At 43.3% G+C, this 27,529-nt stretch overlaps 1 protein-coding gene across 8 annotated transcripts in view; it reads left to right on the plus strand.

Annotated features, from left to right (window-relative positions):
* mettl25 (methyltransferase like 25) overlaps positions 1–27,529 on the plus strand; it is a 91,189-nt gene that overhangs the window by 2,083 nt on the left and 61,577 nt on the right. For all 8 annotated transcript variants that reach the window (XR_005946451.1, XM_041215963.1, XM_041215964.1 and 5 more), the window contains exons 2-3: positions 5,878–6,030; positions 13,585–13,691. Coding sequence is in view for 7 of the 8 variants with exons in the window: in XM_041215963.1 (XP_041071897.1) it covers positions 5,878–6,030; positions 13,585–13,691 (260 nt within the window). In the remaining variant the exon portion in view is untranslated. The remainder of the gene's footprint in view (positions 1–5,877; positions 6,031–13,584; positions 13,692–27,529) is intronic.

Genomic DNA, 27,529 nt, shown 5'->3' on the forward strand with positions numbered 1-27,529 from the left:
TTGTTGCTCAGTTTGGGTTCCGCCAAAGCCGCTTTGCTCCTGCCCTCATTTACACCCTTTGTTCAAACATAGACAAAAGAGCTGAAATCCAGAGGTGAATTGAGAGTGACTGCCCTTGACATCAAGGCAGCATTTGACCGAGTGTGGCATCAAGGAGCCCTAGCAAAACTGGGGTCAGTGGGAATCAGGGAGAGAACTCTCCACTGGCTGGAGTCATACCTAGCACCAAGGAAGATGGCTGTGGTTATTGGATGTCAATCATGTCAGTTCCAGGACATCACTGTAGGAGTTCCTCAGGGTAATGTCCTCGGCCCAACCATCTTCAGCTGCTTCAATCACCTTCCTTCCATCATCGGGTCTGGGAGGCATGTTCGCTGATGATTGCATAATGTCTCTTGACTCCTTAGACAATGAAGCAGCGCATGTCCAAATGCAGCAAGACCTGGACAATATTCAGGCATGGGCTGACAAGTGGCAAGTAACATTCACATCACACAAGTGCCAGGCAATGACCATCTCCAACAAAAGAGAATCCAACTATTGCCCCTTGACATTCAATGGCATTACCATTGCTGATTTCCCCACTATCAACATCCTGGAGTTACCATTGACCAGAAACTGAACTGAACTAGCCATATAAATACAGTAGCTACAAGAACAGGGCAGAAGCTAGGAATCCTGCTTCGAGTAACTCACTTCTCGACTCCTCAAAGCCCATTCATCATATACAAGGCACAAGTCAGGAGTGTGATGAAAAACTCTCTACTTGCCTAGGTAAGTGCAGCTCGAAGAACAGAAACTGGACACTATCCGGGACAAAGTAGCCTGCTTGATCGGCAATCCATCCCCAAATATTCACTCCCTCCACCACTGATGCACAGTGGCAGCAGTGTGTACCATCTACAAGATGTACTGCAGGAACTCACCAAGGCTCCTTAGGCAGCACCTTCCAAACCCACGACCACTACAATCTAGAAGGACAAGGGCTGCAGACAAATGGGAACAAGTTCTCCACCAAGCCACTCACCATCCTGACTTAGAAATAACTTGTCACTCCTTTACTGTTGCTGGATTAAAATCCTGGAACTCCCTCCCTAACAGCACTGTGGGTGTACCTACACTACATAGACTACAGCAGATCAAGAAGGCAGCTCACCACCTTCTTAAGGGAAATTAGGGATGGGCATTAAATATTAGCACACCCAGCGATGCCCAAGTCCCATGAACGAACAAATGAAAGGAATTACCACCCCCCCCAACACACACAAACACACACACACACACACACACACACACACACACACCTCCCCACCCACCTACATCTAAAAAAACAGATGATCTGGTCATTTATTTCATTGGGACTTTAGTGTGTGCAAATAGGCTAGTGTTTGGTATAACGATCAAGAACCATCAAAACTTGCACAATGAAGGCAAGAAACTTGACTCTAGTTACCCTTGGTTTAAACTCACAGAGTCCATACATAGAAACATACATAGAAAATAGGAGCAGGGGTAGGCCATTCAGCCCTTCGAGCCTGCTCCATCATTCGTTATGATCATGGCTGATCATTTAACTCAATAGGCTGCTCCCGCTTTCTCCCCATATCCTTTGATCCCTTTAGCTCCAAGAGCTATATCTAACTCCTTCTTGAAAACATACAATGTTTGGGCCTCCGTGCTTTCTGTGGTAATGATTTCCACAGTCTCACCACTCTGTGGGTGAAGAAATTTCTCCTCATCTCAGTCCTAAATGGTCTACCCCGTATCCTCAGACTATGACCCCTGGTCCTGGACTCTCCCACAATCAGGAACATCCTGCATCTACCCTGTCTACTCCTGTTAGAATTTTATAGGTTTCTATGCGATCCCCCCTCATTCTTCTGAACTCCAGCGAATATAATCCTAACCAACTCAATCTCCCCTCATATGTCAGTCCCGCCATTCCAGGAATCAGTCTGGTAAACCTTCGCTGCACTCCCTCTATAGCAAGAACACCCTTCCTCAGATAAGGAGACCAAAACTGCATACAATATTCCAGGTGTGGTCTCACCAAGGCCCTGTATAATTGCAGCAAGACATCCCTGCTCCTGTACTCGAATCCTCTCGCTATGAAGGCCAACTTTACCGCCTGCTGCACCTGCATGCTTACCTTCAGTGACTGGTGTACGAGGACACCCAGGTGTCGTTGCACATTTCCCTCTCTCAATTTATAGCCATTGAGATAATAATCTGCCTTCCTGTTTTTGCTACCAAAGTGGATAACCTCACATTTATCCACATTATACTGCATCTGCCATGCATTTGCCTACTCACTCGGCTTGTCCAAATCACACTGAAGCACCTCTGCATCCTCCTCACAGCTCAGCCTCCCACCCAGTTTTGTGTCATCTGCAAATTTGGAGATATTACATTTAGTTCCCTCATCTAAATCATTAATACACAATGTGAATAGCTGGGGTCCCAGCACCGATCCCTGTGGTACCCCACTAGTCACTGCCTGCCATTCGGAAAAAGACCTGTTTATTCCTACTCTTTGTTTCCTGTCTGCCAACCAGTTTTCTATCCATCTCAATACATTACCCCCATGCGCTCTAATTTTACATGCCAATCTCATATGTGGGACTTTGTCGAAAACCTTCTGAAAGTCCATAAAAACCACATCCACTGACTCCCCCTCATCAACTCTACTAGTTACATCCTCGAAAAATTTCAGTAGATTTGTCAAGCATGATTTCCCTTTTGTAAATCCATTTTGACACTTGGATTCTGCCACTGTTTTCCAAGTACTCAGGTATTAAATCTTTTATAATGAACTCTAGAATTTTCCCCACTACCGATGTCAGGCTGACCGGTCTATAATTCCCTGTTTTCTCTCTACCTCCCTTTTTAAATAGTGGGGTTACCCTCCAATCTATAAGAACTGTTTCAAAGTCTATAGAATCTCAGAAGATGACCACCAATGCATCCACTATTTCTAAGGCCACTTTCTTAAGTACTCTGGGATGTAGATTATCAGGCCCTGAGGATTTATCGGCCTTCAATCCCATTAATTTCCCCAACACCATTTCCCTACTAATACTGATTTATTTCAGTTCCTCCCTCTCACTAAACCCTGTGTTCCCTAACATTTCTGGTCTGTTGTTTGTGTCCTCCCTTGTGAAGACAGAACCAAAGTATGTAATTAGTTGGTCAGCTATTTCTTTGTTCACCATTATAAATTTCCCTGTTTCTGACTGTAAGGGACCTACATTTGTCTTCACCATTATTTTTCTCTTCCCATACCTATAGAAATTTTTACAGTCAGGTTTTATGCCCATCTTAAATAATTGCCCTTTGGTCTGGATTTTCATCCTCGAGGTGGGTAGTGGGAGTTGGGAAAACTCCCAGATCCGCCTTCCCTCCTCGGGAGATAATGCCTACACGGATGGGATTTTCATTGTGATGGGGCTAGCGTTGGCTGGAGTTGGGCCAGCAGCCCCAACAGAAGTTTCAGAGGCAGCCATAGAGGCTGCTGTGTGCCAAGGCGTACTGTTTAAAAGGCCCAGCTTGGTGCTGTGGGAATAGTTAGAATAAAAGCAGAAAGGCCCTCCAGCCCTCACCCCTCACACTCCCTCATTCCCCACACACTCCCCCTGCTCCATCCACGCCAACCCATGCCACTTCATGCCCGCTGCCCACCCATTGTAACCCCACTTACCCTCCATGCCAACCTATGGCCTGCACTCACCCCCATGGCCTGATAGCCCCTATGCCAACTTTGTGCCAACTCATGCCAACCCATGTCCCTCACCCACCACCTTTTGCCATTACATCTACCAAACTAACTCACCTAGTATCCACCATGGGCAGACCTCAGGAGCCATGCAGAGATGAGGTACAATAAAGTTCCATAAGATAAAATTCTACCTAACAGAATTCACTATATTGAAAAAAACCTCATTCCTTAAAAACCTGCTTACTATATTTACATTTCTTCAACTAAAATAAGCCTTATAACAACAAACATATCGCTCAAGTGCCCAATCCCTTATAACAACAAGCATTGGAATTCAAAGCCAGAACTCAAAGAGCCTATAACCACTTGTAGCTATTAATCAATCTGTGAAATGTCAGGCACCCTACTATGATAATGAATGGTTGTGAAATCAGCCATGCAGCACTAATCCAGTAATGGAAACCCTTAGGCCTATGTCAACAGAGTGAAATAGAAAACAATTTTTTTAACACACCAGACATTTTAAAAGATTTAAAGGACAGGTCTTTTAAATGACAGCTTAATAGCTCCCTTTCATAGGGCCCTTTGACAGATGCTCCTGACAGATTTGTCTGTTAATTTTACAGGTCTGTTGAGCTTGACAGAAATGAGTTTATGCACTTTTTACACACATTTATTTCTACTTCTAACAATTCTATAGTGCACCTGACCTACCCCAAAGGGCACCTGACCTCCCCTAATGGTGTCCCGGGATCAGACCCAAAGGGGTACTTTACTTCTCCAAAAGGATACCCTGGCTATCCAAATGAATCCACAAAGTTCAGATCTGCTGTTACCTGGCCTAAAATGCACACTTCAGGGTTCACACTTCTGGCCTACCAAAATCCCACTTCAGTTGATGATTTAAATGGCCAACTGCTCTGTAAACTGTGCATGTGTGAAATGCGCCCTGCCCCTAATCTTGCCCCTGTGAAAATGGAAAGTGCCATGTTCCGGGGTGGGACTTAAGCATTTTTGGGCATTTCTGCTATTTTCACCACGATGAAGAGCCTCTCCGTCGTAGTGGAAATGTGGGCCTGTGGCTGCAGGAGCAGGTCGGAGACTGAGAATTCTGCGGTGAATAACTCACCTCCTGACTCCCCAAAGCCTGGCCACCATCTATAAGGCACAGGTCAGGAGTGTGATGGAATACTTCCCACTTGTTTTGATGAGTGCAGTGCAGTAACACTCAAGAAGCTTGACACCATCCAAGACAAAGTAGCCTGCTTGATTGGTACCCCACCTTAAACATTCACACCCTCCACCACCAATGCGCAGTAGCAGCTGTGTGTTCCATCTACAAGATGCATGGTAGCAACTCGCCAAGGCTTCTTTGATAGCACTTCCAAACCCGCAACATCTACCACTTGGAGGATCAAGGCCAACAAGCCATGGGAACTCCATTACTTGCTCCCTTCTAAGGCACACACCATCCTGACTTGGAAATATAGTGCCTTTCCTGCAGTCGCTGTGTCAAAATCCTGGAACTCCCTAGTAACACTGTGGGTGTACCTACATGAGATGGACAACAGCAGTTCAACAAGGCAGTTCACCACCATCTTCTCAAGGACATTTAAGGATGGATAATAAATGGTGGCTTTACCAGCGTGCTCACAACCCATGAATGAATTTAAAAAATCATCCATTTGTGCTTCGACTGAGAATAAATTGCAGCTGTCCTGAGAATCTTCCTGCCCGATATTGTCTTCTAGTTTCATGCCCCACTCTCACTTGTACTAATGAGCTACGAGGCAAATAGTAACTGAAATTTGTCCAAAATCCGAAATCTTATTTTCAACAAGTCTTTGCTTTAATATTATAATACAATATTTTACTCTGAATGCTAAAATCATTCTTCATGTCTTTGAAATGGTTTCTAAAGTTTACCACAAATTAAATTTTCTAATGCTAATGCACTTTATGTTCTTCATTGGATATGTAAAATTATTTTTTTCAGATTCTAATGCAGAAAAAAAATGTGAATTTAGTATTATAAAATGTACAATGATCCAGAGTGCTCAAAGAATTAAGAATTTGTTTTTTACTTTTTCTTTCCTAAGCTGTAGTGGTAATTAGAGCTCAGATTTAGTTGTTGCTTCAACATTATCTTTATTCATGACCAGAAAGAATGGGTGCCTCCGTTTGGGACCAGACACAAAAACTTAGAGATGTGGCTGCCTACAAGAGAGTTACTCAGGATCACTCGCTGCCAAACCTTGGAGTGTGCACACCACTAGATGACCTGCTCCAGGAAATATGGAGAGAGAACAAAAAAGGTTTGGAAATCACTGGTTCTATATAGAGCATTGTTTTAATGCAATGTGGACTGCTACGCACATGACACATGTACAGCACAGAAACTGACCATTCAGTTTGGTCCATGTCGATTTTTATCTGCACAGGTGCCTTCTCCCACCATCTTCATCTAATTCTATCAACCATAATCTTCTATTCATTTCTCCTTCATGTGCTTATCTACCTTAAATGTATGATGCTATTAACCTCAACTACTAATGGTAATGAGTTCCACAATTGAGTCACATCCTGAGTAAAGAAGTTTCTCCTGAATTTCCTATTGGATCTATTAGTGACTATCTTAAAATAATGGCCAATAGTTTTGGTCTTCCCCCACAAGTGGAAAGATCTTCTTTATCTTTACCCTTTCATAACCGTAGAGACCTTTATCAGGTCACCTGTAAGCTTACACTTTTTATTTGGTTTAAATAAGAACCACTTGAGTTAAAATGACCCATTAATTCTTGTATAATAGCCTGTTACCATTTACATTTGTTTTCCTTGTTAATTCTGTAAATTGCACTTTCTTCCAGGATCTGATAAATTGTCCAATTTTACCATCTTGCCTTCAATCCAAAACCAGATTAAGTTCTGACCTACCTTGTCATTTTTGAACATTTTCATTTTTCAAACCTTCTGATTTCTCTCAGAAAATATCTGGTTTCTTCTTTGTATATTTTTGAAATCTACTTCAACCTTTCTTGTGTCCTCTCTTCAATCATTTCATGTTCTATCACAGCCTTTATTATTACAATCATCAGCTTCCCAATAACATATCAAGTCGCTTTGTGCAGGATGCCGTGTCTGTTGTGAATCTAGACTGTGTTACTGAATTTATAATTGTATGTTGTATGAAATTGCATGTGATTTCAAGGAGGAAATTTAGTTTTTTTTCAGCTATGAAGAAGAGTCATATGGACTTGAAACATTAACTCTGTTTCTCTTTCCGCAGATGCTGCCAGACCTGCTGTGTTTTTCCAGCATTTTTTATTTTATATTAGGGAATTTTTATTTCATGATATGTTTGGAACTGAGGAATCTGGTAGTCTGGGATTCCTAGCATGCTGTTGTTTTGACTTCATAGCATCTGACTGATAGCCCTGACATGTTCCTTACCTGGATGTCAGCCTGATTGACAGGCTTGACTTACAGTTAGTTGGGCAGCTCTCTGGAGAAAGCCACAGGACCAGGTAGGCCCAACTTTGGGGATGGAAGTCGGCCCAATCCCAGGGAAGAGGTTTGGGGAGTGGGCGTACAATCTCAGGGCAAATTTTAACCCAAGGGGAGTTCTTATTCCTGATTCCAGGGAGAGAGGGTCCGATTCCTGACCCTGGGGAAACGAATCTGTGGTGGAGGTTGTTGCATGGGTTGGGGGTTGGGGTGGGGGAGGGGTAGGAGGTGGCGTGCAGGTGGGTTGGTGAGTCCAAGGTCTGATGGTGGGTGAACTTGGGGACTGGAAGGAAGCAAAGCTGCTTCTCCCAGCCCACAAGGAATGCTGTGAAGAAAGCACTTGCCTTCTCCGAGACATTCCCTGCCTTAGTTCCCTGGTTTCTCAAGGCCTGGAAAACCCAGCTGGCTACAGTTAAATTTGCAAAACTGGTTAAATCTGATGATTCCAGCCTCAATAACGTGTGTAAAATACCAACCCGCTTCTGGGAGTGGATTAGTTGTTTGCTCCTTCTCTCATTTCAGTAAAACCTGGATGTTGGTGGGGTTAGAGCAGGTTTCATAACACCCTCAGAATTTTTGCTCATTTAACCCTCAATCCCATCCACTCATCCCTTCAACTCATGTTAAAATTCCTCCCCCCTTAAATATTTATCTTTTAAGAAAAATGTAGGAAAGTTGAGTTGCTTGGTTGAACTGTCACACAGCATGGTTTGATATTTAGATGTGGGCACCAAATGTAGAATTACACAGAAATTATAAAGAAACAAGGAAACAACACGTTAGCCTCAACTGGACCATGTTGATGTTTGTGCTGCATGTAAGCAACCATCCTAATCTCGAGCATCCCTTTGTTTTCATATCCCTTGATGACCATTTGGCATCAATCTAAACTCACCTTAAAAGTTGACATGGTCACACCTTCAATTACTAATTGTGGTAGTACATTCCATTGCATTACAGCCTTCTGCAAAAATATTTCTCCTGCTTTCTGTCCTAAATACTTATATTTAGTCTTACATTTATATCCCTTTGTTCGAGACCCCTCAATCACTGGAAACAATCTGTTTCTAACTACTTTATCCAGGTCTTTCATATTTTCATATAATTCAAATTATCCTGTAGTCCACTCTGTTCTAACAAAAACAGCTCCAATTTTTCAAGCTTTCTTCATATTTCTGTTTCCTCTTACTGATCAGAATCTTGGTGAATCTGCTTTATACCCTCTCTAATACTTCAATGTCCTTCCTACTGTACCCAAAGCTGTACACTGTACTCTAACTTACTCTTACTAACATTTTATTTGGATTTACCATTACATTGCGGATTCTTTATTCTACACTTCTTCCAAAAAGCCCACTATTCCATTAGTTTTTATGGTTTTATCCATTTGAGGTGATGTTTTTAATATCTTGTGAATCTGAAATCCTCCCAAATCCTTTTGCTCTTCTACATTACCCTACTTGTGCCCATTCAAAGTGTAACTATTACTTCTTTGAACCAAATTGTATCCATCTCACATTTAACGTGTTGAATTCCTTCTAACATCATTTTGGCAAGTCCATCAACTTGTCAATTTCTTCTTGCAGCTTCCTTTGATCCTCAAAATTATTTACTACGTTGCCTATTTTAGTAATGTCTGCAGATGTGGACAGTCTTTCCTCTAGCATTTTATCCAAATCATTGATGTACAGAGTGAATAGAACAGTCCCAAAGCAGAATCCTGTGAGGCACTGTTTCCTACTTCTAAACATTCTAAGCAATTGTTCCTACTCTCTACTTCCTTCTTTCCAATCAATTTTAAATTGAATTTTCCATAATTTGCTTAATTCCATATGCTTTAATCTTCTCTTGTAGTCTCTTTTGTGATATTTCTCAAAAGTCCGTGTACATAAAGTATATGCACACCTCATCCATATTTCTTTCATCTTTCATAGTTGAAGGATAGGTTAAGCTTTCGCATCCTCTATTGATGCCACCCCTCCACCTGTGACAGCATCACAAACTTCTTTTCACCCCTCTACTAAAATGACTGATAACCACCTTGAAAGTCTTCATTGTGAGAACCACATATTAAATCCATTGAGAGACAAATCAATCAAAAATTCTACTTTTCATCACTGCAGTTTGGGAAACAAAATGTGGCTTGATATAATTAGCAGTAAAACATATTTCAAGATCTTGGTCCCAAGTGGAAAGAAGGATATCCTTACTTGTGTGACAGGCTCTTGGTATAATCCTGTTACTGACTAATTTTAATCAAGATTACACTTATCTCCTATGGGGCAGAATTTTTCACTGAGCAAGCGGGCACACACCTGACCTGCTCGAGCGTAAAATAGGGGGTGATGTTTCGGTCGGTGCCGCGTCTGCCATCAATTACAAGGACAGATCAGGCCATTAAAAAGGCCGTTAAGGTTAATTTTACATTGCCCGTGCGATTTTGCATTCGTCGCACGGGCAAAATGGGCAGGCGGTCATCTGACATTTTGCAAAACCTCATCCTCGGGCAGGATAAAAAGGGTCAGCAGCATTGCCAGTGTGAGTAGTGAGGAGTTTTGGAGATAGTTTGCTGCTGGTTGCTTATTGGTACTTGGCAGCTTCATCTTTCTTCGGGGCTTCATAATTAGCATTTCCAGGCATAATTTCAGGACTCATTGCTGTCTGCCAGGCCCCCTGAGGATTCAGACTGTGTGGACCCTTCCAGGTATCAGACAGCCTTCCGTTACCCTGGTAATGGGAATTGTGGTCTCCATTGGTGGCACCTCTTACGAGGAAGAGAGGGGCAGAAGGGAAAGGAAGCCACTTATCCCTGTGCAGTTTCCAGAGGAGCGACCTGCGGGAAGAGAGGTGCAGGCACAAGGGGCACAGGGCCAGCAGGTAGACCAAAGCAGAAGGGGCCGCAGAAGACGCCACTATCCTGCTTTCAGGGTTTACAGGTGGTGATGCAGTTACCTCAATATGTCTGAGATGCAATGTGGAAGGAGGCTCTACCTCTCAAGGGAAACAGTGACCTCCATTTGTCAGATGATTGTGCCTGAGATCAGCTCTGACTGTGTGGGCGGACACCCCATGCTAGTGGCTCTGAAGGTCACAGTGGCCGTTAGCTTCTGTGCCTCTGGCTCTTTCCAGGGGTCAATGAGGGATCTTTGTGGAGTCTCCCAATCAGCTGTCCACAGTTGCGTCAAGCTGGTGACAGAAACCCTGTTCAGGTGGGTACTGACATTTATTCTCTACCGTATGGATGAGACCAGCCAGGCTGTGCAAGCCAGAGGCTTTGCAGCGATTGCTGGGTTCCCCCGCGTCCAGGTTGCCATGAACTGCACACGTGGCCATCAAGGTGCCAGCGGGCAGCCAGGTACCTTCGTCAACAGTAGAGATTCCACTCCATGAACATGCAGATGGTGTGTTACCACAGAATGCATATTCTGCAAGTCTGTGCAAGGTACCCTGGTAGCTCTCATGATGCTTACATCCTGAGACACTCCCAAGTGCTGAGGCTCTTCAGTGCTCCAGCCCTACTGGATGGATGGCTGCTGGGTGACAAGGGCTGCCTCCACAAGGGTAGTGGTAGAGAGGACCATAGGTGGTCTTAAGATGCCCTTCCGGTGACTGGACCGTTCAGGGGTGCACTACAATACCCCCTGGAGTGGGTGTCACTGATAGTAGTTGCATGCTGCGCTCTCCACAATCTGGCACTGGCAAGAGGGACCCACTGGAAGAAGAGGATCTTGATACAGCTGTACAGGCCACAGATGATATATCCAGCAGTGAGTCAGAAGAGCACCATGCTGAGGAGAATGCTGAGGGCGTGGAGGCAGACCCAGAGAGGCAGGGACCTTGATCCATCGCTCCTTCAGCTAGGCTGCCAAAGAACTACTCCCACCTCAGGCCAGGGTTGCCGCCTCCATCCTGGGTGTCTGAAATGACCCTTTCATTTGAACCCAAAGTCCACTCAATGCCTGTGTCATAAAGCATCGAGCCACTCACATCCAGCATTACATACTGGTGTACCCTGCACCAGACAAAAAAAAGGTGAAGCATACTCAGGCCATCAGAAGAAAAGCAAATTTAATGTTATTGTCACGTTGACTGCATAATTGCATTACCATTATTGGTATTGATGTCCACACCAGCAGACATATAAACCAAACATAAATGAATTGAAAATCACCCATGAACTGTCTCCCTTGTGCTCATGGTGCCTTTAACTTACGTATCCAAGTGCTACATCTTGCTTTCCCCCGTCATTGCTGGCACCGGCATTGGAGACAGCATCCCTACTCTATTGTCTTGTTGGCCTTGATTACCTTGGCGGTTGTCCTCTGGCCAGTGGAGCCTGTGCTGGTCCCCCCTGGGAGGGAGCGGCCAGTGCCACAGCTGGCATCTCCCCAGTCATTGCATGCTCATCAGATGCCACGGTCACTGGCGGAGGAGCTGCTGCTGTCATCCAGAGTGCCCTGAGAGGAGCCTGTAAGACAACAAACAGCTCATGCGCCAACGTGAGGTTGCTCTGGACCTCCCTGCTCACCATTGATGGACGGGCATCTAGCTGGGATACTGGGTGCTTCATCCATCTCCCACACTGGCACTGACCACCTGAGGTCATTGCCTGCATGAGGGCCTTCATGTCCGAGCGCAACCCCAGGAACCCCTGATTCTGTTCCTGGAGATGGCTCTCCGTGCTGGTATCTGCTCTGGTTGCCTGGTTCAGAGATCGGGTGTGACACAGGTGTGAATGAAGCCTGATGGTCCTCCGGTATCAGGGGTGCCCCTTCGGGGTCCAGAGAGCAAGTGCATGCTGGCAAATCTAAGGGAAAACATGGACATGTCATTAGTTAAAGTCGTCACACTGTCATTGTGCATGCCAGGCATCCTGGTACGACTGTGGAGATCTGCATCATGGTGCTATTGTCTTTCAATGATCAATGGGGACTCCAGGTTTGAGGCTCCCAACAGTGAAGAGACGACACTAGAATGGTTGCACAATCCTAAACTCTCACCTCTGTGCACTGCACTCTTACCTTTGTCTGGACCCCCCGCCTCTCCATGCTCGGTTACACAGGAGATCGAATCTGGTGAGCAGCAGCAGGTTGGACGGGCTTCCGTCTGTACGTGACCTCTCTGCTTGGTTATAGCTTGTCTTCTCCTGAAAGGAGAGAGGAGCATAGATTAGTCCACTCTTTACCTGCAGCACCATTGCAACCTGGCCAACTCCAGCTGAGGAACACCTCGCAGGGCACGTTCATGTTGTGGCCCTCAAGCTGTAAGGCATTCAGTCCAAGCAGCCAGAGCTCACCTCCTTGGCCAGCTCTGGTGTCATTGACAGTTGGCACTCAGACTCTAGCACCCCTGAAGTCCATGGCGGGATGGCCACACCTTAACACTTCTGCACACTGATCCATGCCAACAAAGTTCTCAACCTTCCTGAGTACAGCAGGTCATTGAACCTCTTCTGGCACTGCACCCATGTGCACTGCGCCACGTCATGGCTGCTAACCTGCTCTTCTACCTCCTTCCATGCCCTCTTTGTCAGGTGCAGTGGCCTCCTCCTCCAACTTCCAGGCACAAGGGTGTCCCTCCTGACAGCCACCTCCTCCAGGAGGACCGCGAGGCACTCATCTGAAAAGCGGGGTGGAGGGCCAGGTGCCCTCCAACCTGCCCTCCTGCCTGGCGTCTCCAGCTGCACTTGACTCCATCACTTGAGTTTGCTAATGCAGAACAGACGTTCTTCCATGGCAGCATTCCAGGGGCTGCCTGTGCCGTTTTTAAAACCGACCGCTAGATCGCGATGGGAAATCAGCCTGTTCTGACACAGAGCCGGCTGGCAGGGTGGGCTTTGATGGGGAAAGAGCGGTGAAGAGGCGGAAGCGATTGTGGTGATATGGCCTTGTACACATCAATAGCAGGCTGGAGTTTTTTTGTGGGCCCACAAGTATAAAAGCTGAAAATGACTTGGTCACTCAAGACATGTTCCTACCAGGCAGAGCACAAATCCACACCCATATGCACCTGGAGTTCACAATCACATTTTATAACAGGCGTTGCGGACCATTTGTTTGGTTATAAAGCCTAACAGCTGTTCTAGTGGTGCACTCTGTTGACTACAAGTCATTCAAGGAAATATGGTGTCTGGCACGTTCCTGGTCTAGATCAGGCATAACAGATTGCAATGTGAAATTTGAAAACCTAATGTCCATTTTACAGGTGGCTGTAAATTGAATTTCTCTTCCAATGTTGCTATAAGGTTATCGTTGATCTAGATTTTGTAATGTTATACAATGCTATTGCAGCTTGTATTTTTGGGAGATGATGAGTAAAGGTGTGTAACACCTAATAATTTTTCAGTATTTTGTCTTTCCTCTTAGATATGTTCCTGAAAACCAGCACGTTTATGAGTTCAAAGAAGTCCCATGAGGTTGAGGTGATGTCTGGCGTCATCGCATGTTTTGCCAAATGTTGCAATATTCAACAGGTGAGAGAGAACTTACAACTATTCTAATAGTGTAGCCACAGGACAACTTTCAAGTCTGTTTAAAAAAAAACAATTCTTTGAAAGCAGTATAGTGTCTCTGAAGTTACTTAGCCTTAAGTCCTTTTAGTCCAAACCATGTTGAATATGTCAGGAAAATGCCCTAATTCCTGAATTAATTTCCTTTCATGGAGGTTCTTTCCATATTTAGAGCATAAAATGGTGAGAAAGTAGTGGTGGTGGAATGCTAGTATTTTCAGCTTCAATAGGAATTAATATGTTCTATATTTTAGTGATGTAAGCAAACATGCAGATTTTAGAACATGGCATGAAAATAATTGTATCATGGAACACTAGATCTGTTCTGCAAATTCCCCAAAGTTAATACTCAACGAGGATAATTTTACCTCCTGCATGGGAAGCATGCGAGGCAGTCTATGCCAATTTTAATAGCTGTCCTTCATAAGTGCACTGCTTCCCGATCTCACACTTCTCCAGATCTGCCACCTTATTGCCACCCTCATAACCTATCTATATCTCTTTGCAATTTTTTTATGTTCTCTTCACAGCTTGCATTTCCACCTAGCTCTAGCTTTGTATCGTCAGTAAACTTAGATACTTTATCTTCTGTCTCTTCATCCAACAGGTGTTTAAGTAATTAATATAGATTGTAAATAGCTGAGACCCCAGCACTGATCCCTCCATTAGTCACAGGCTGTCAACTTGAAGATACCCCATTTATCTCTACTCTCTGCTCCCTGTTCATTAACCAATCCTCTACCCAAGCTAATATATCACCCCCCCAATTCTATAACATCTGTTTCCTACCTCTGGAAGGAAAATCCTGCTCCAAAAATCAGTTTAAATAAAAATAGTTTATGTATGTGCTATTGATCCATAATTAGCATTTAAATTTGTGTTTAGTCCAATCCAAAATCCAATCCAATAAGTACAGAAATATCCCAGAAAATTTAAGAGTAGGAACCAGACACTGACAGTTCTTGATGGTTGCAACAAAAAAGGTGTATGTTCATATTGGCTCTCCAGTGCACAGAGACCAGAGTTGATTAAGCAGAATGATATGAGGCCCCTTTACTGCAGCAGAAAATCCCACGGTGTCTGTGTTTAAAACCGTTCTTGTTTTGGTATGTTGTAGTGAAGTCTGTCAATGAGTTCAGAGGTTACTTTTAAGAAGTGTGACTCAGGAAGTAATGGACCATTATAAGGAGGCTAGGGATTACTCTGTGCAATAGCTCATGCGTGTTTATGAAATTCTAATGTGTGCAATTATATAAGATCCATAAAAATGCCTGTATACTTCTGATGATCAGTGTATTTATGGATCTCACTGGGGCTTTTTACATAAAGGTATCTGAGGATAGATTTTCTGCCCGTTGACTCTGAATAATGCAGAGAAAAAGATCTTGCTCATATTTTATTGATTGGAGTGAATTTAATGTACAAAATCAATTTTATATGTATCCAATCTGTTGATGAAAGTTGACAAATGGATTGATTAAAGTTTCAGTTAATACTTGTTGTAAATAAATACTAGCTAATCCTGAGTTGCTACCTATTATTGAAAGATGAAGTGCAAATTAAAGAAATTGGGTGGTGCGGTAGATTAGCACACAGCTCCAGTCTCAGTGGGATTAAACTCTCCACTATGTCAGCTACGAAGGCTCTGACATAAAATGAGATTGAGCAGTATAACCAAAATTTGGCACAAACTGTGAATTTTAATCATAGAATGCCCAAGAGTACCTAGTAGAAATGTCAGTGGTGCCATAAGATTGTGTCTTCAGACTTTAATTAAGGCACACGGAGCAACTTCACCCTTAATCAGATAATGTTGAATTTCATTCTAACAATGGGTGGAAAGAGCAAAAAAGATGTTCCATTCCAAAGCACTGACATGCCTCCCGTTAAGTAAAGTTCAATTCACCAAAAAATTACTACTAACAAATAAATCTGTAAATGTAAATTAACTATACATGTATAGTTAATATATATAAATATACATGTATATGACCAAATATATTCCTAAAAGTTGAAAAAAATTTCAACAAGAATTGAGGCAGTTCGTCTTGGCTCCAGATGTTTCCAATTTGAATATTATTCAAATCTCAAAAATCTCCAGATGTGACCTCATCAGTGATATCATAACCACTTGCTAATATGCAATGTGTATTACCTGTTTAAGAAAATGATGCCTCTAATATCATTTGACAGCATTAGCTATAAATTTGGCTACAGCACCATTGATGTTATCATTTTGTTTATCCAAAGGATCAGTATAAGTATTGAGAAACATTTGAAGATTAAGGCTCCTTTTAAGTATACAAATGTATAGAAGCTTTCTCTAAAACAGAAATAAAATGCTGATGAAAGTTTTTTGGTGCAGGGGGTAGTCAATCTCAGTTCTGCTTTTGAAGAGGTATAACAAGTAGATAGATGCAAGATGTATCTCCCACAGAAAGGAAATTACAGTGAGTCGCCACAGACTGCTCTTGCAGTCAGCTCAAAAACTGTCATCGATTAAGGATAAATGATTCCTGTCTACCAGGAAATTATGCTTTGCAATGAGGAGGGCAACAGGAGGCGAGGAAAGAAACAAACAATGAATAAAAGGCCAGTGGTGAGTGTATCATTCTGATTCAATACAATAGGAGTTTGTCACAGGAGGCAGTTTTTTTTTCCCTTTAATCAGTTAGTTTGTTCCAGGAAATTAGTCATGAGATAAATTATTGTGAGACATAATTTGAAATCTAAACACTATCTTAGCTCATCAGTTTTCCTGTGCTAGTGTAAAACCATTAATTATTAATGCATATTTTGATATAATGCCTATCCTAAAGTAATATTTTGAGAAAATAATTTTGATTTCAAAGTGATAGCTTACACGTACAAGGCATTGATGGACTAAAGCTTTGGGAGGCTGTTTATATGACATAATTGAATATTGATTTTAAACCTTAATCCATTTCCTATGTAATCATCCAAATTATTTATCTTCCATAACGTTTCATGTTTCCATCTTTGGGTGTTATTTAATGGGGACTGTAAGAGCCAGAAATGTGGCAGGCAGGGAGTCTTAATTAGGGCGAGCCAAAATCTTGGTTTCCCAACGGCAGGTTGAGATGTAGGGATTGAGTCAGTGGCATGGCAGGGGCAAGTCAGGCCTCACACCATCTGGTGGCTGGTTCCTATTTTCAATACATTTGCATCCCACAAATACTTTTTGTCTTAAAAAACTTCTTCGAATTAAGTCCTTCCTTCAAGGTTAAGTCAGAGGTGGACACTGGCTACATGGTCATTTAAAGGTGGCATGCAAGTTTGTGGAAATCTGTGGTACAGAGGAGGGGAGCAGGAGACAGCCAGCTTGGATGGAGGGTCAGAAGGGGCAAGGATGATTTGGGGTAGGGGTTGTTGGGTCAGGGACATTTATAAGGGCCTGAGGTCTTCGAGGAAGGGGACCGGGTGGGGCCGGGATGTGGAAGCATACAACAGGAAGGGCCTAGTGTCCGGTCGGAGGGGTTACATTCTTACTGTTATGCCTGGTCGTCCAGCCTTGCAGTCTGCGATCGCTCAACCATCCTCCTCTCCTGCAATCTGCACTGCCTCTTGCTCTGTAGGAATGAGCACCTTCAGATCAGGCAATCCGCCTCTAGTCCTTGCCTTCTCCCTCAAGTTGTGGATCTGCTTCTCCTGCATGACAACATGTAGATTTAGTGACATGTCAATCAACACCTAAGCCCGTTGTCTGCGTGCATCCTAATCACATATACTGGCCTATCAGTGGTACATTGGATCCAAGTACTCACAAAAGCTAGGCTGTCACACACTTTGCCCTCAATTGTCATCCAGTACTGAGGCTGATCATGATTTCACCCGCCTGGCCTAGCTGCCCTCACGTGCTACCTAATGGCCCCTCAAGAACCCTTTGGTAACATGCGACCATGCCACTTACCTTGACAGACCAAAAAGCTGTTTGAGCATTTTCCTGCATTGTAGCCAAGATCTTTGGAGGACCCCACAGTTGTACACCTCCTCTGCATTCTTTGTCCAGGTTGCTTTGGTTAGGTGGAAGGGTCTTCTGTTGCCATCTGTGGAAAAGAGCATCTCCTACTGTATCTTGACAGCCTGGAGGAAAATCTGCAGGGAGGTGTTGATAAACCATGAGGCCGGTTTCTGTCTAGACTCAGACGTACATGTGCAGTTGTAGGGGCATGGATGTGATGGGAGGGCCCCAGGACACAAAAGAATAATAAAGTGGGGAGTGATGCAGGGAGAGGTTTGAGTGGGGTGGGGGAGGTGATGAGGGTGATGAAGGGTTGCAACAGGAAATGGAACAAAGTACTGATAGAATAGAAGTGGACAGGCAAGTTGTGGCCGTTATGCAGAGCCCCTCACTGTTTTTCCAGGAAGCTGTTTTATAGCCCACCTGCATTTGTTGCATTGTCACCTGGTGGAGGGTTCCACCAATGAGTACCCGCCACCGCCATTTAAACACACGTGCCTCCCATGCCTGCCACCAGCCCTTTAAATTTTAATTTGAATTGCGTGTGCGCCGGCTCCCAACATGCAAGCGGAAATGGTGCCCACTTCTGGTTCTGCTGTTGGGACCTGCATGTCTCTTATTAAATCCTTCCCTTTCTCTTTTTCCATAGAATATTTCTCAATTTTGAAATAGGCTATTTTTAGTTTATAGAATAGAAGTGACTTTACTGCACGAGCACATAATGGCCTTTGTCTGCCACTTAACAAAGATACGAATCTATTTATTTTAAGTAAGTAATGATTCCATTAAAATAGCATTTGGTATAAGCATGCTCATATGATAACATCATTAGAAGTAATTTTTGCCCTGATATGAGGAATCATGGATTTCATTGCCTCTCCCACCTCCCCCGCCACTATCATTTGCTACCTCACTAAGTTTATATAGCTTTCCATCTGGTAATCCTGCATACTTATATAATTTTCTAAATTTTTCCCGATTCGTTTTTCTGATTTGTCACTCCCTTCATTGCCTGCTTCTTATTCACACTACCTCCATTTTGTGCCATCTGCCCTTCTATCAAACCCTCCCTCCATGCATTTCTAATTTCTTTCTGCTTTTTGATCATATTTTTTTCCCACAATTTTTGCCTTGTTTTCACCCTCTCTAACTCCTTGCTCACTCCACCTTTGCCTATATCCTGCTTCAAAGTAATTAATTGTACATGATGTTTGTGATGAATACAAGTTTTGTTTTACCTGCTGCTTGCATCCTCCAACAATAACCATAGCCTCTGCTGGTCTTTGTTAGTTATTTTTCCTGTTCACTCCCCATATGAGTTAGGATTATGTTGCGGAAGGTAAAATGTTTTTTCTATCCGTTAGCCATTTTTGAGGATTCTTAAACCTTGACTTTACCAGCAACGCTTGGGAATGTCAGCCTACTTTTTTGTGCTCAAGTTTTTGGTGTGAAATTTGAACCCACAATTTTCCCACTCAGAGGAGAAACAGCTACCAACAGAGTGTAGCTGGCATTCCAGTGTAGTACTGAGGGAGTGCTGTACGTTTGGAGGTAATGTATTTCAGATGAGACGAAGGTCCTGTCTGCTCCCTCAACTGGACTTAAGAGGTCCCGTAGCACTATTTCGAAGAAGAGCAGAGGGGATATCCTCAATGTCCTGGGCAATATTTATCCATCACTCAACATCACTAAAAAAAATTGGATTATCTGGATGTTATCACATTACTATTTGTGCAAGTTGGCTGCTGCATTTCCTACATTACAACAGTTGACTACACTTCAAAGTACTTCATTAGCTGTAAAGCATCCTGAAATCGTGAAACTGTAAATCTTTTTTTTTCCAGTCTGAATGATTCAGTGCTAATACCTGCTTCAAGTGGAGTGAGGGGAGTGATGCTTTTCAGCTATACCCAATCAACTACTGGGCTCTCTTTGCTCTATCATAAGAAGTGATGCAATGTTTTGAATCTCTAGATGCATTTACCTATTTGAGGGCTGTATTCTCATTCCATGCATTATTGATTACTTATGGAAAATCAGAATGTATGATTCAAGGGCAATTAGAGATAGACAACAAATGCTGGCCTTGCCAGCAACACCCATGTCCTATGAAAGGATAAAAAACATGCACTGATGTAACATATTATGCAAATTATAGATTATATGGCAGTGTTCAAACCTCGTGTTTCCACAGTGTATCAATCTGGTGTTTCATTTCAAGTAAGTTCTTATGGGCATCAATTCCTTCATGTTGTGGGATACGCCATCTTTTCTATTCTGTTTCTCCTGTTAGGCGTCAGGTTTGATTATAAAGGTAAGAGTTATAGCAATCCAGACAGCGTGATTTCTTCCTGTGATATATTTACATTAATCTTTCAAAACCACACAGCCCCACAGTTTTGTTAGTACATTCTAAACTACAGTGAAACTATACTTTTCCCCTTTTTTAATTTAGAGTGAAATTTAGTGTCTGGGTCACATGAAGTTGAGTAAAAATGTGAAATAGGACATGAAAGGTATCAGTGGCAAGCAGAGGGAGCCAGAACTGGGAGAAGCCAGAAAAGGGAGAGAGAAAAATGGTGGCAGCCATTTTAAGCTGAAGCCAGAAATAAAAATGTTCTAGTTGATGTACTGTGCAGCTGAGAGATTCTGTGATGGTGGATTGTTCTTTGACAGACTTCATTCTGAGTGTTTAAACTCAACTTGTGTCAAACCATGTAGTCTGAAAACATCAATATACGTTGATAAATCAGTGCATTATTAACTTTCAGTGTGCTGATTTTGTATAAGTTGCCTGTTATTGTTTTGACAAATTAAATGCACTGAATTCAGATTTTGTACTTTGCTGGCTTACAGCATGGTGTCAAAAACTGTCATGTTGGACTGGCCTTGAACAAAATTAGTCCCACACAATGACCCATTATATTCCTTGAGATAGTCTTGAAAAAATATACAGAGAGTAATTTGATCTACAAACATTATAGTCAGAAACATTTTTTTCAAGTTAATGCCCAGACAATCTTCCAAATAAATCTGGTAATATTTATCTAACTATTGTTTGCCTTAAAGATAATGGTTTCAATGCCCAACAAATGAAAAATATAAAAGAATGGAAACAAAGGCATAAACCTGCATGGTTTCATTATATGGATATAAGATTCAAGATACAGGCTATTTGATGTCAATGACGTACAATGTTTCTGTTGATACTGACCTTTATTTCAACTCTAGTTAATGTTAACTTAATGCAGGGTTGTTCTTCATAATCTAAGGTGTTCTAACTTATTTCTGCACCACCCCCAAACTTTCTCATTCTGAGCAGTGTCCAAGTTTAAATCTAAACGTAACCTAAATCTAAATATAACCTTTATGGTGGTTTTCTTTTCTTCACTGTTTCTGAATTGAATTGCAAATTCCCACGTGTAATGGTTTAATTTGGTTACTTCTATTTCAAAGATGTGTTATGTAGAACGGACAAAAGGTTTCCCCATACCAGTGCTACACCAGAGCAAAAAAAATTAGGTCAGCATATTTGTAGTGCCTTTATGGTAGCTAAAGGTTCCAAGGCACTGCCAAATGTGTAAATAAACCATTTGGCATATGGTTACTGATTATTTCAACCATGACCATTTTGGAGACATTGTCCATGGTGCCATGTTTGCTGTCAGAAATTAGCACAAACCAGGCCCTGCTCTGCTGCTACAGCACCTGCGTGTTGGATGTGATTCTGGCTGCTATCATTAGGCAGAAATTCACACAAGAGCAGCAATTCGCAACCCCAAATCTGCAACAGCTATATTCACTTTCAGTAGCAGTAGGAATTGGATAGGAGTGGTGATGAGGGCAGAGGAGAAATGAATAGTAAAGGAGAGAGAGAAAGGGGATAATAAAGAGGAAATGGATGAACATGAAGAGAAGAAGGAAGAAGGAAATTGGTGGCAGTGAAAGAGAAAGAGAAGGGATGGTGGTGGATGATGAAAAGAATGCCAGGATCACAACTACCAGTGTATGCAGGGTCAGTGGGAATGCATTGGATTTTCAGCTCAGGCGCGCGCCAGATCCGTGCCCAGAAATTCCAGGCAATTCTAAATCCCCACTAACACTGAGAAGCAACTTACATTAAAACATTTTGTAAACAAATCTGCTTCTCTGGCCTGGACCCATTTTTTTTTTTTGCAACTCTGGTGGTGTCCGCTTGTGCCTTGCTGGAGGTCAGTATTCTTCCTTTGACTCTGTGGCTTGCTTTCAGCCTTGCACCAGGTCCAAGTTGGCCAGAGAAATCGGAAGTCCCACTATTAGATTGGGACCCGGTATGTTCAGGTCCCATCCCATTTCTAAGATGCTCCGCTGAACCTACTTTTAGAGTTATGGCAGAGTCTATTGGACTGATGGAGAACATTTGACCTAATATTTAGTATCAAGTCTGGATCATATTTTGAGATTGATTAAGGGCTGCAGCCCAATGATAATCTGACTCTTCCCTCTGTTCAGCAGCAATGCTAAATCATTTTTGAAGTTTTTAAAAAATCTCAGATTTGCTGGTGCAGGATTTTGTAATTTAATTTGTGTAGAAATTAAAGGTCTGAAAATATTTGCACTGCATGGAAATTTTGTCAAGACTGGCAAGCTTTACATCCCACTATTTCTACTTTGAATTTTTAAATCTTGAAGTCATTAACATTCTGAATCCTGTTGATATGTTGATCAATATGACAGATGTTCAACTTGTATATTAATTTAGATAATTTGAAACCAGTCTTTTTTCTTTCAAATGTTTTCATTCAGTGTGACACTGACATTTTGGTTTAAGGTTTTTTTTATTCTTTCGTGGTATGTGGCATGCAAGGTCAACATTTGTTGCTTATCACTAATTGCCTTTATGAAGGTGGTAGTGAGGTGCTTTCTTGAACAGCTGCAGTCCATCTGGTACAAGTACAGTCACAGTACTGTTATGATGGGAATTCCAGGATTTTGACCCAGCGATGATGAAGGAACGGCGATATCATTCCTAGTTTTGTTTTATTTGTTCATGGGATGTGGGCATCATTAGGCCCGTCCCTAATTGCCCTTGTTCAGAGGGCATTTAAGAGTCAACTGCATTCCTGTGGGTCTGAAGTCACATTTTTAAAAAATTCATTCAGAGGATGTGGGCTTCGTTGGCTGGGCCAGCATTTATTGCCCACCCCTAGTTGTCCCTGAGAAGGTGGTGGTGAGCTGACTTCTTGAACTGCTGCAGTCCATGTGGTGTAGGTACACCCACAGTGCCGTTAGGAAGGGAGTTCCAGGATTTTGACCCAGCAACAGTGAAGGAATGGTGATATATTTCCAAGTCAGGATGGTGAGTGACTTGGAGGGGAACTTCCAGGTGGTGGTGTTCCCATCTATCTGCTGCCCTTGTCCTTCTAGGTGGTAATGGTCGTGGGTTTGGAAGGTGCTGCCTAAGGAAACTTGGTGAATTCCTGCAGTGCATCTTGTAAATGGTACACCCTGCTAATACTGTGTGTAGGTGGTGGAGGGAGTGAATACTTGTGGATGTGGTGCCAGTCAAGCAGACTTCTTTGTCCTGGACTGTGTCCAGCTTCTTGAGTGTTGTGGGAGCTGCACTCATCCAGGCAAGTGGGGAGTATTCCATCATACTCTTGACTTGTGCCTTATAGATAGCGGAGCGGCTTTGGGAAGTCAGGAGATGGGTTACTTGTCGCACGGTTCCTCTGACCTGCTCTTGTCGCCACAGTATTTTTATGGCCAGTCCAGTTTCTGGTCAATGGTAACGCCCAGGATGTTGATGGTGGGGGACTCAGTGATGGTAATGCCATTGAACATCAAGGGTTGATGGTTGGATTCTTTCTTGTTGGAGATGGTCATTGCCTGACACTTGTTGTGACGCGAATGTTACTTGCCACTTGTCAGCCCAAACCTGAATATTGTCCAGGTCTTGCTGCATTTGGACATGGATTGCTTCAGTATCTGAGGAGCCGTGAATGGTGCTGAACATTGTGCAATCATGAGTGAACATCCTGACTTATGACGTTATGATAGAAGGAAGGTCATTGATGAAGCAGCTGAAGATGATTGAGCCTAGCTCACTACTCTGAGGAATTCCTGCAGTGATGTCCTGGAGCTGAGATGACTCACGTCCAACAACCACAACCATCTTCCTTTGTGCTAGGTATGACTCCAACCAGCAGAGAGTTTTCCCCCTGATTCCCATTGACTCCAGTTTTGCTAGGGCTCCTTGATGCAATACTCGGTCAAATGCTACCTTGATGTCAAGGGCAATCACTCTCACCTCACCTCGGGTATTCAGCTCTTTTGTCTATGTTTGAACCAAGGCTGTAATGAGGTTAGGAGCTGAGTGGCTCTGGCGGAACCCAAACTGGACATCACTGAGCAGGTTATTGCTAAGCAAGTGGCCATTGATAGCACTGTTGATGACCCCTTCCATTACTTTACTGATGATTGAGAGTAGACTGATGGGATGGTAATTGGCTGGGTTGGATTTGTCCTGCTTTTTGTGTAGGGGACATACCTGGGAAATTTTCCACACACCCGGGTAGACACCAGTGTTGGAGCTGTACTGGAACAGCTTGGCTGAGGGCGCACAAATTCTGGAGCACAAGTCTTCAGTACTCTTGCCGAAATATTGTTAGGCCCTTAGTCTTTGCAGTATCCAGTGCCTTCAGCTGTTTCTTGATATCACATGGAGTGAATCGAATTGGTTGAAGGCTGGCATCTGTGATGCTGGGGACCTCCGGAGGAGACCGAGATGGATCATCCATTCGGCACTTCTGGCTGAAGATTGTTGCGAATGCTTTGCCTTATCCTTTGCATTGCAGTGCTGGGCTCCTCCATCATTGAGGATGGGGATATGTGTGGAGCCTCCTCCTCTAGTGAGTTGTTTAATTGTCCGCCACTATTCATGACTGGATGTGGCAGGACTGCAGAGTTTAGATCTGATCCGTTGGTTGTGGGATCTTAGCTCTGTCTGTCACTTGCTGCTTATGCTGTTTGACACGCAAGTATCCCTGTGTTATAGCTTTACCAGGTTGACACCTCATTTTTAGGTATGCCTGGTGCTGCTCCTGGCATTCCCTCCTGCACTCTCCATTGAACCAGGGGATCCCCTGGCTTGATGGTAATGGTAGAGTGAGGGACATGCCGAGCCATGAGGTGCAGACTGTGTTCAAGTACAATTCTGCTGCTGCTGATGGATCATGGATGCCCAGTCTTGAATTGCTAGATTTGTTTGAAATCTATCCCATTTAGCGCAGTGGTAGTGCCACACAACATAATGGAGGGTATCCTCAATGTGAAGGCGGGACTTCATCTCCACAATAACTGTGCGGTGGTCACTGCTACCGATACTGTCATGGACAGATGCATCTGCAGCAGGCAAGTTGATGAGGATGAGGTCAAATATGTTTTTCCCTCTTATTGGCTCCCTCACCACCTGCCACAGACCCAGTCTAGCAACTGTGACATTTAGGACTCAGCCAGATCAGTCGGTAGTGTTGCTACCGAGCCACTCTTGGTGAAGGACATTGAAGTCCCCCACCCAAAGCATGATCTATGCCCTTGCCACCCGCAATGCTTCCTCTAAGTGATGTTCAGCATGGAGGAGCACTGATTCATCAGCTGAGGGAGGGCGATATGTGATAATCAGCAGGAGGTTTCTTTGCTCATGTTTGAGCTGATGCCCTGATACTTCATGGGGTCCAGAGTCAATGTTGAGGACTCCCACAGCAACTCCCTCCTGACTGTTTACCACTGTGCTGCCACCTCCGCTGAGTTTGTCCTGCCGGTGGGACAGGACACACCTAGGGATGATGATGGGACATTATCTGTAAGGTATGATTCCGTGAGAATGACTAAGTCAGGCTGCTGACTAGTCTGTGAGACAGCTCTCCCAATTTGGTACTGGGCCCCAGATGCCATTAAGGAGGACTCTGCAGGTTCGACAGGGCTGCGGTTGCTGTTGTCATGTCTGGTGCCTAGGTCGATGCCAGTTGATCCGTCTGGTTTCATTCCTTTATTGTGGCTTTGTAGCAGTTTGATACAACTGAGTGGCTTGCTAGGCCATTTCAGAAGGCATTTAAGAGTCAACCACATTGCTGTGGGTCTAGAGTCACATGTAGGCCAGACCAGGTAAGGATGACAGATTTCCTTTCCCAAAAGGACATTAGTGAACCAGATGAGTTTTTAACGACAGCCGACAATGGTTTCAATTCCAGGTTTTTAATGAATACAAATTCCACCATCTGCCATGGCAGCATTCAAACCCAGATCCCCAGAGCATTAAGCTGGTCTCTGGAATATTAGTCCAGAGACAATACAACTATGCCACCGCCTCGCATTATGGGGAGGATGATGTGTGGCTTGGAGGGAAACTTGCAGGTGTTGGTGTTCCCCGGTGTATGCTGCCCTTTTCCTTCTAAATGATAGAGGTCGCAGGTTTGGAAGGTGCTGTCGAAGGAGCCTTTAGCAAGTTGCAGTAATGCATATTTTATATGGCACACACTGCTGCCACTATATGGCAGTGGAAGAAGGAGTGAACGCCTAATGTGTGAATGGGTGCTGATTAAGCAGACTGCTTTGTCCTGGATGGTATCAAGCTTCTTGAGCGCTGTTGGAACCGCAAGTGGAGAGTATTCCATCACATTCCTGACTTGTGCCTTGTTGATGGTGGACAGACTTTGGGGAGTCAGGAGGTGAGTTGCTCACCACAGGATTCCCAGCCTCTGGCCTGCTCTTATAGCCACAGTATTCATATGGCTAGTCCAGTTCGGTTTCTGGTCAAGGTAACCCTGAGGATATTGATAGTGGGGGATTCATCCCATTTTGCACCATCACCTGAGATAAATTTCTGCTCCTTTAACTTTGAAATATATCTTCTGATGTACATTTCCTCGTGTAATATAGATGTGAGCTAGACACAAAACTGTTAACACAGATTGATAGAGTCCTTATCTCCGTAATCTTCACCAGCCCTACAACCCTTTGAGATTTGTATTTCTCCAATTCCAGCTTCTTATCCATGCCCTGTTTACTTTGTCCCACCAGCTGCTTCGGGCTAAAGCTGTGGAATCCCCTCCCTAAACCTCTCAGCCTCTCTACCTCTCCTTCTTTAAGATGCTCCTTAAAACCTACTCTTTGACCCAGCTTTTGTTCACCAATCCTAATACCTCCTTATGTTTTCAATATCAATTTTTTCCTTATAATGCCTGAGTAAAGTGCCTTAGATGATTTTACTATGTTAAAGACACTATATAAATGCAAGTTGTTGTGTTGTTACTTTTCTAAGAAATAGCATTCACGTACTTTCTATTTGTTTTAATGAGAATCAGTTTGCTGATTCCTATTCCCAACAATGCACCCAATACAACAGGTAAGAGCGTGACCAGCCCTTAAATTTATGCCAATGTCATTCTGGAAACTAGCCTACCTGAGATTGACAGCACCCTGGTGACCACTCTTTCACCATTTTCATTCCTTCCCTTAGACTTGATTTCCACTTACTCACAGCACTAGCTCAAATTCATGCTCACCACTCATTTACATCAAATGTATATTTTAATACAATGTGCTACTTTGTTTTTAGTTGTTTAAAAAAATTTTTTGTGGATTAAAATTCTAGTTCAGATTAAGGGAAGTTTAATATTACAAATAGCTTGGGGATTATGAGGTTGCTTTTAGGGCTAAGAGTTTTCCTTTCTTTATGGTATCCTCATAAGTCAGCACAGTGTGTTGGTTTTAGTACTTATATGCTTACCATTTAACCTCCTGCTGCAGGAGATTATCCCATCTTCCTGAGATCCACTTG

Source organism: Carcharodon carcharias, chromosome 21 (assembly GCF_017639515.1).
Source record: "Carcharodon carcharias isolate sCarCar2 chromosome 21, sCarCar2.pri, whole genome shotgun sequence".
In the NCBI taxonomy this organism is placed as follows: Eukaryota; Metazoa; Chordata; class Chondrichthyes; order Lamniformes; family Lamnidae; genus Carcharodon; species Carcharodon carcharias.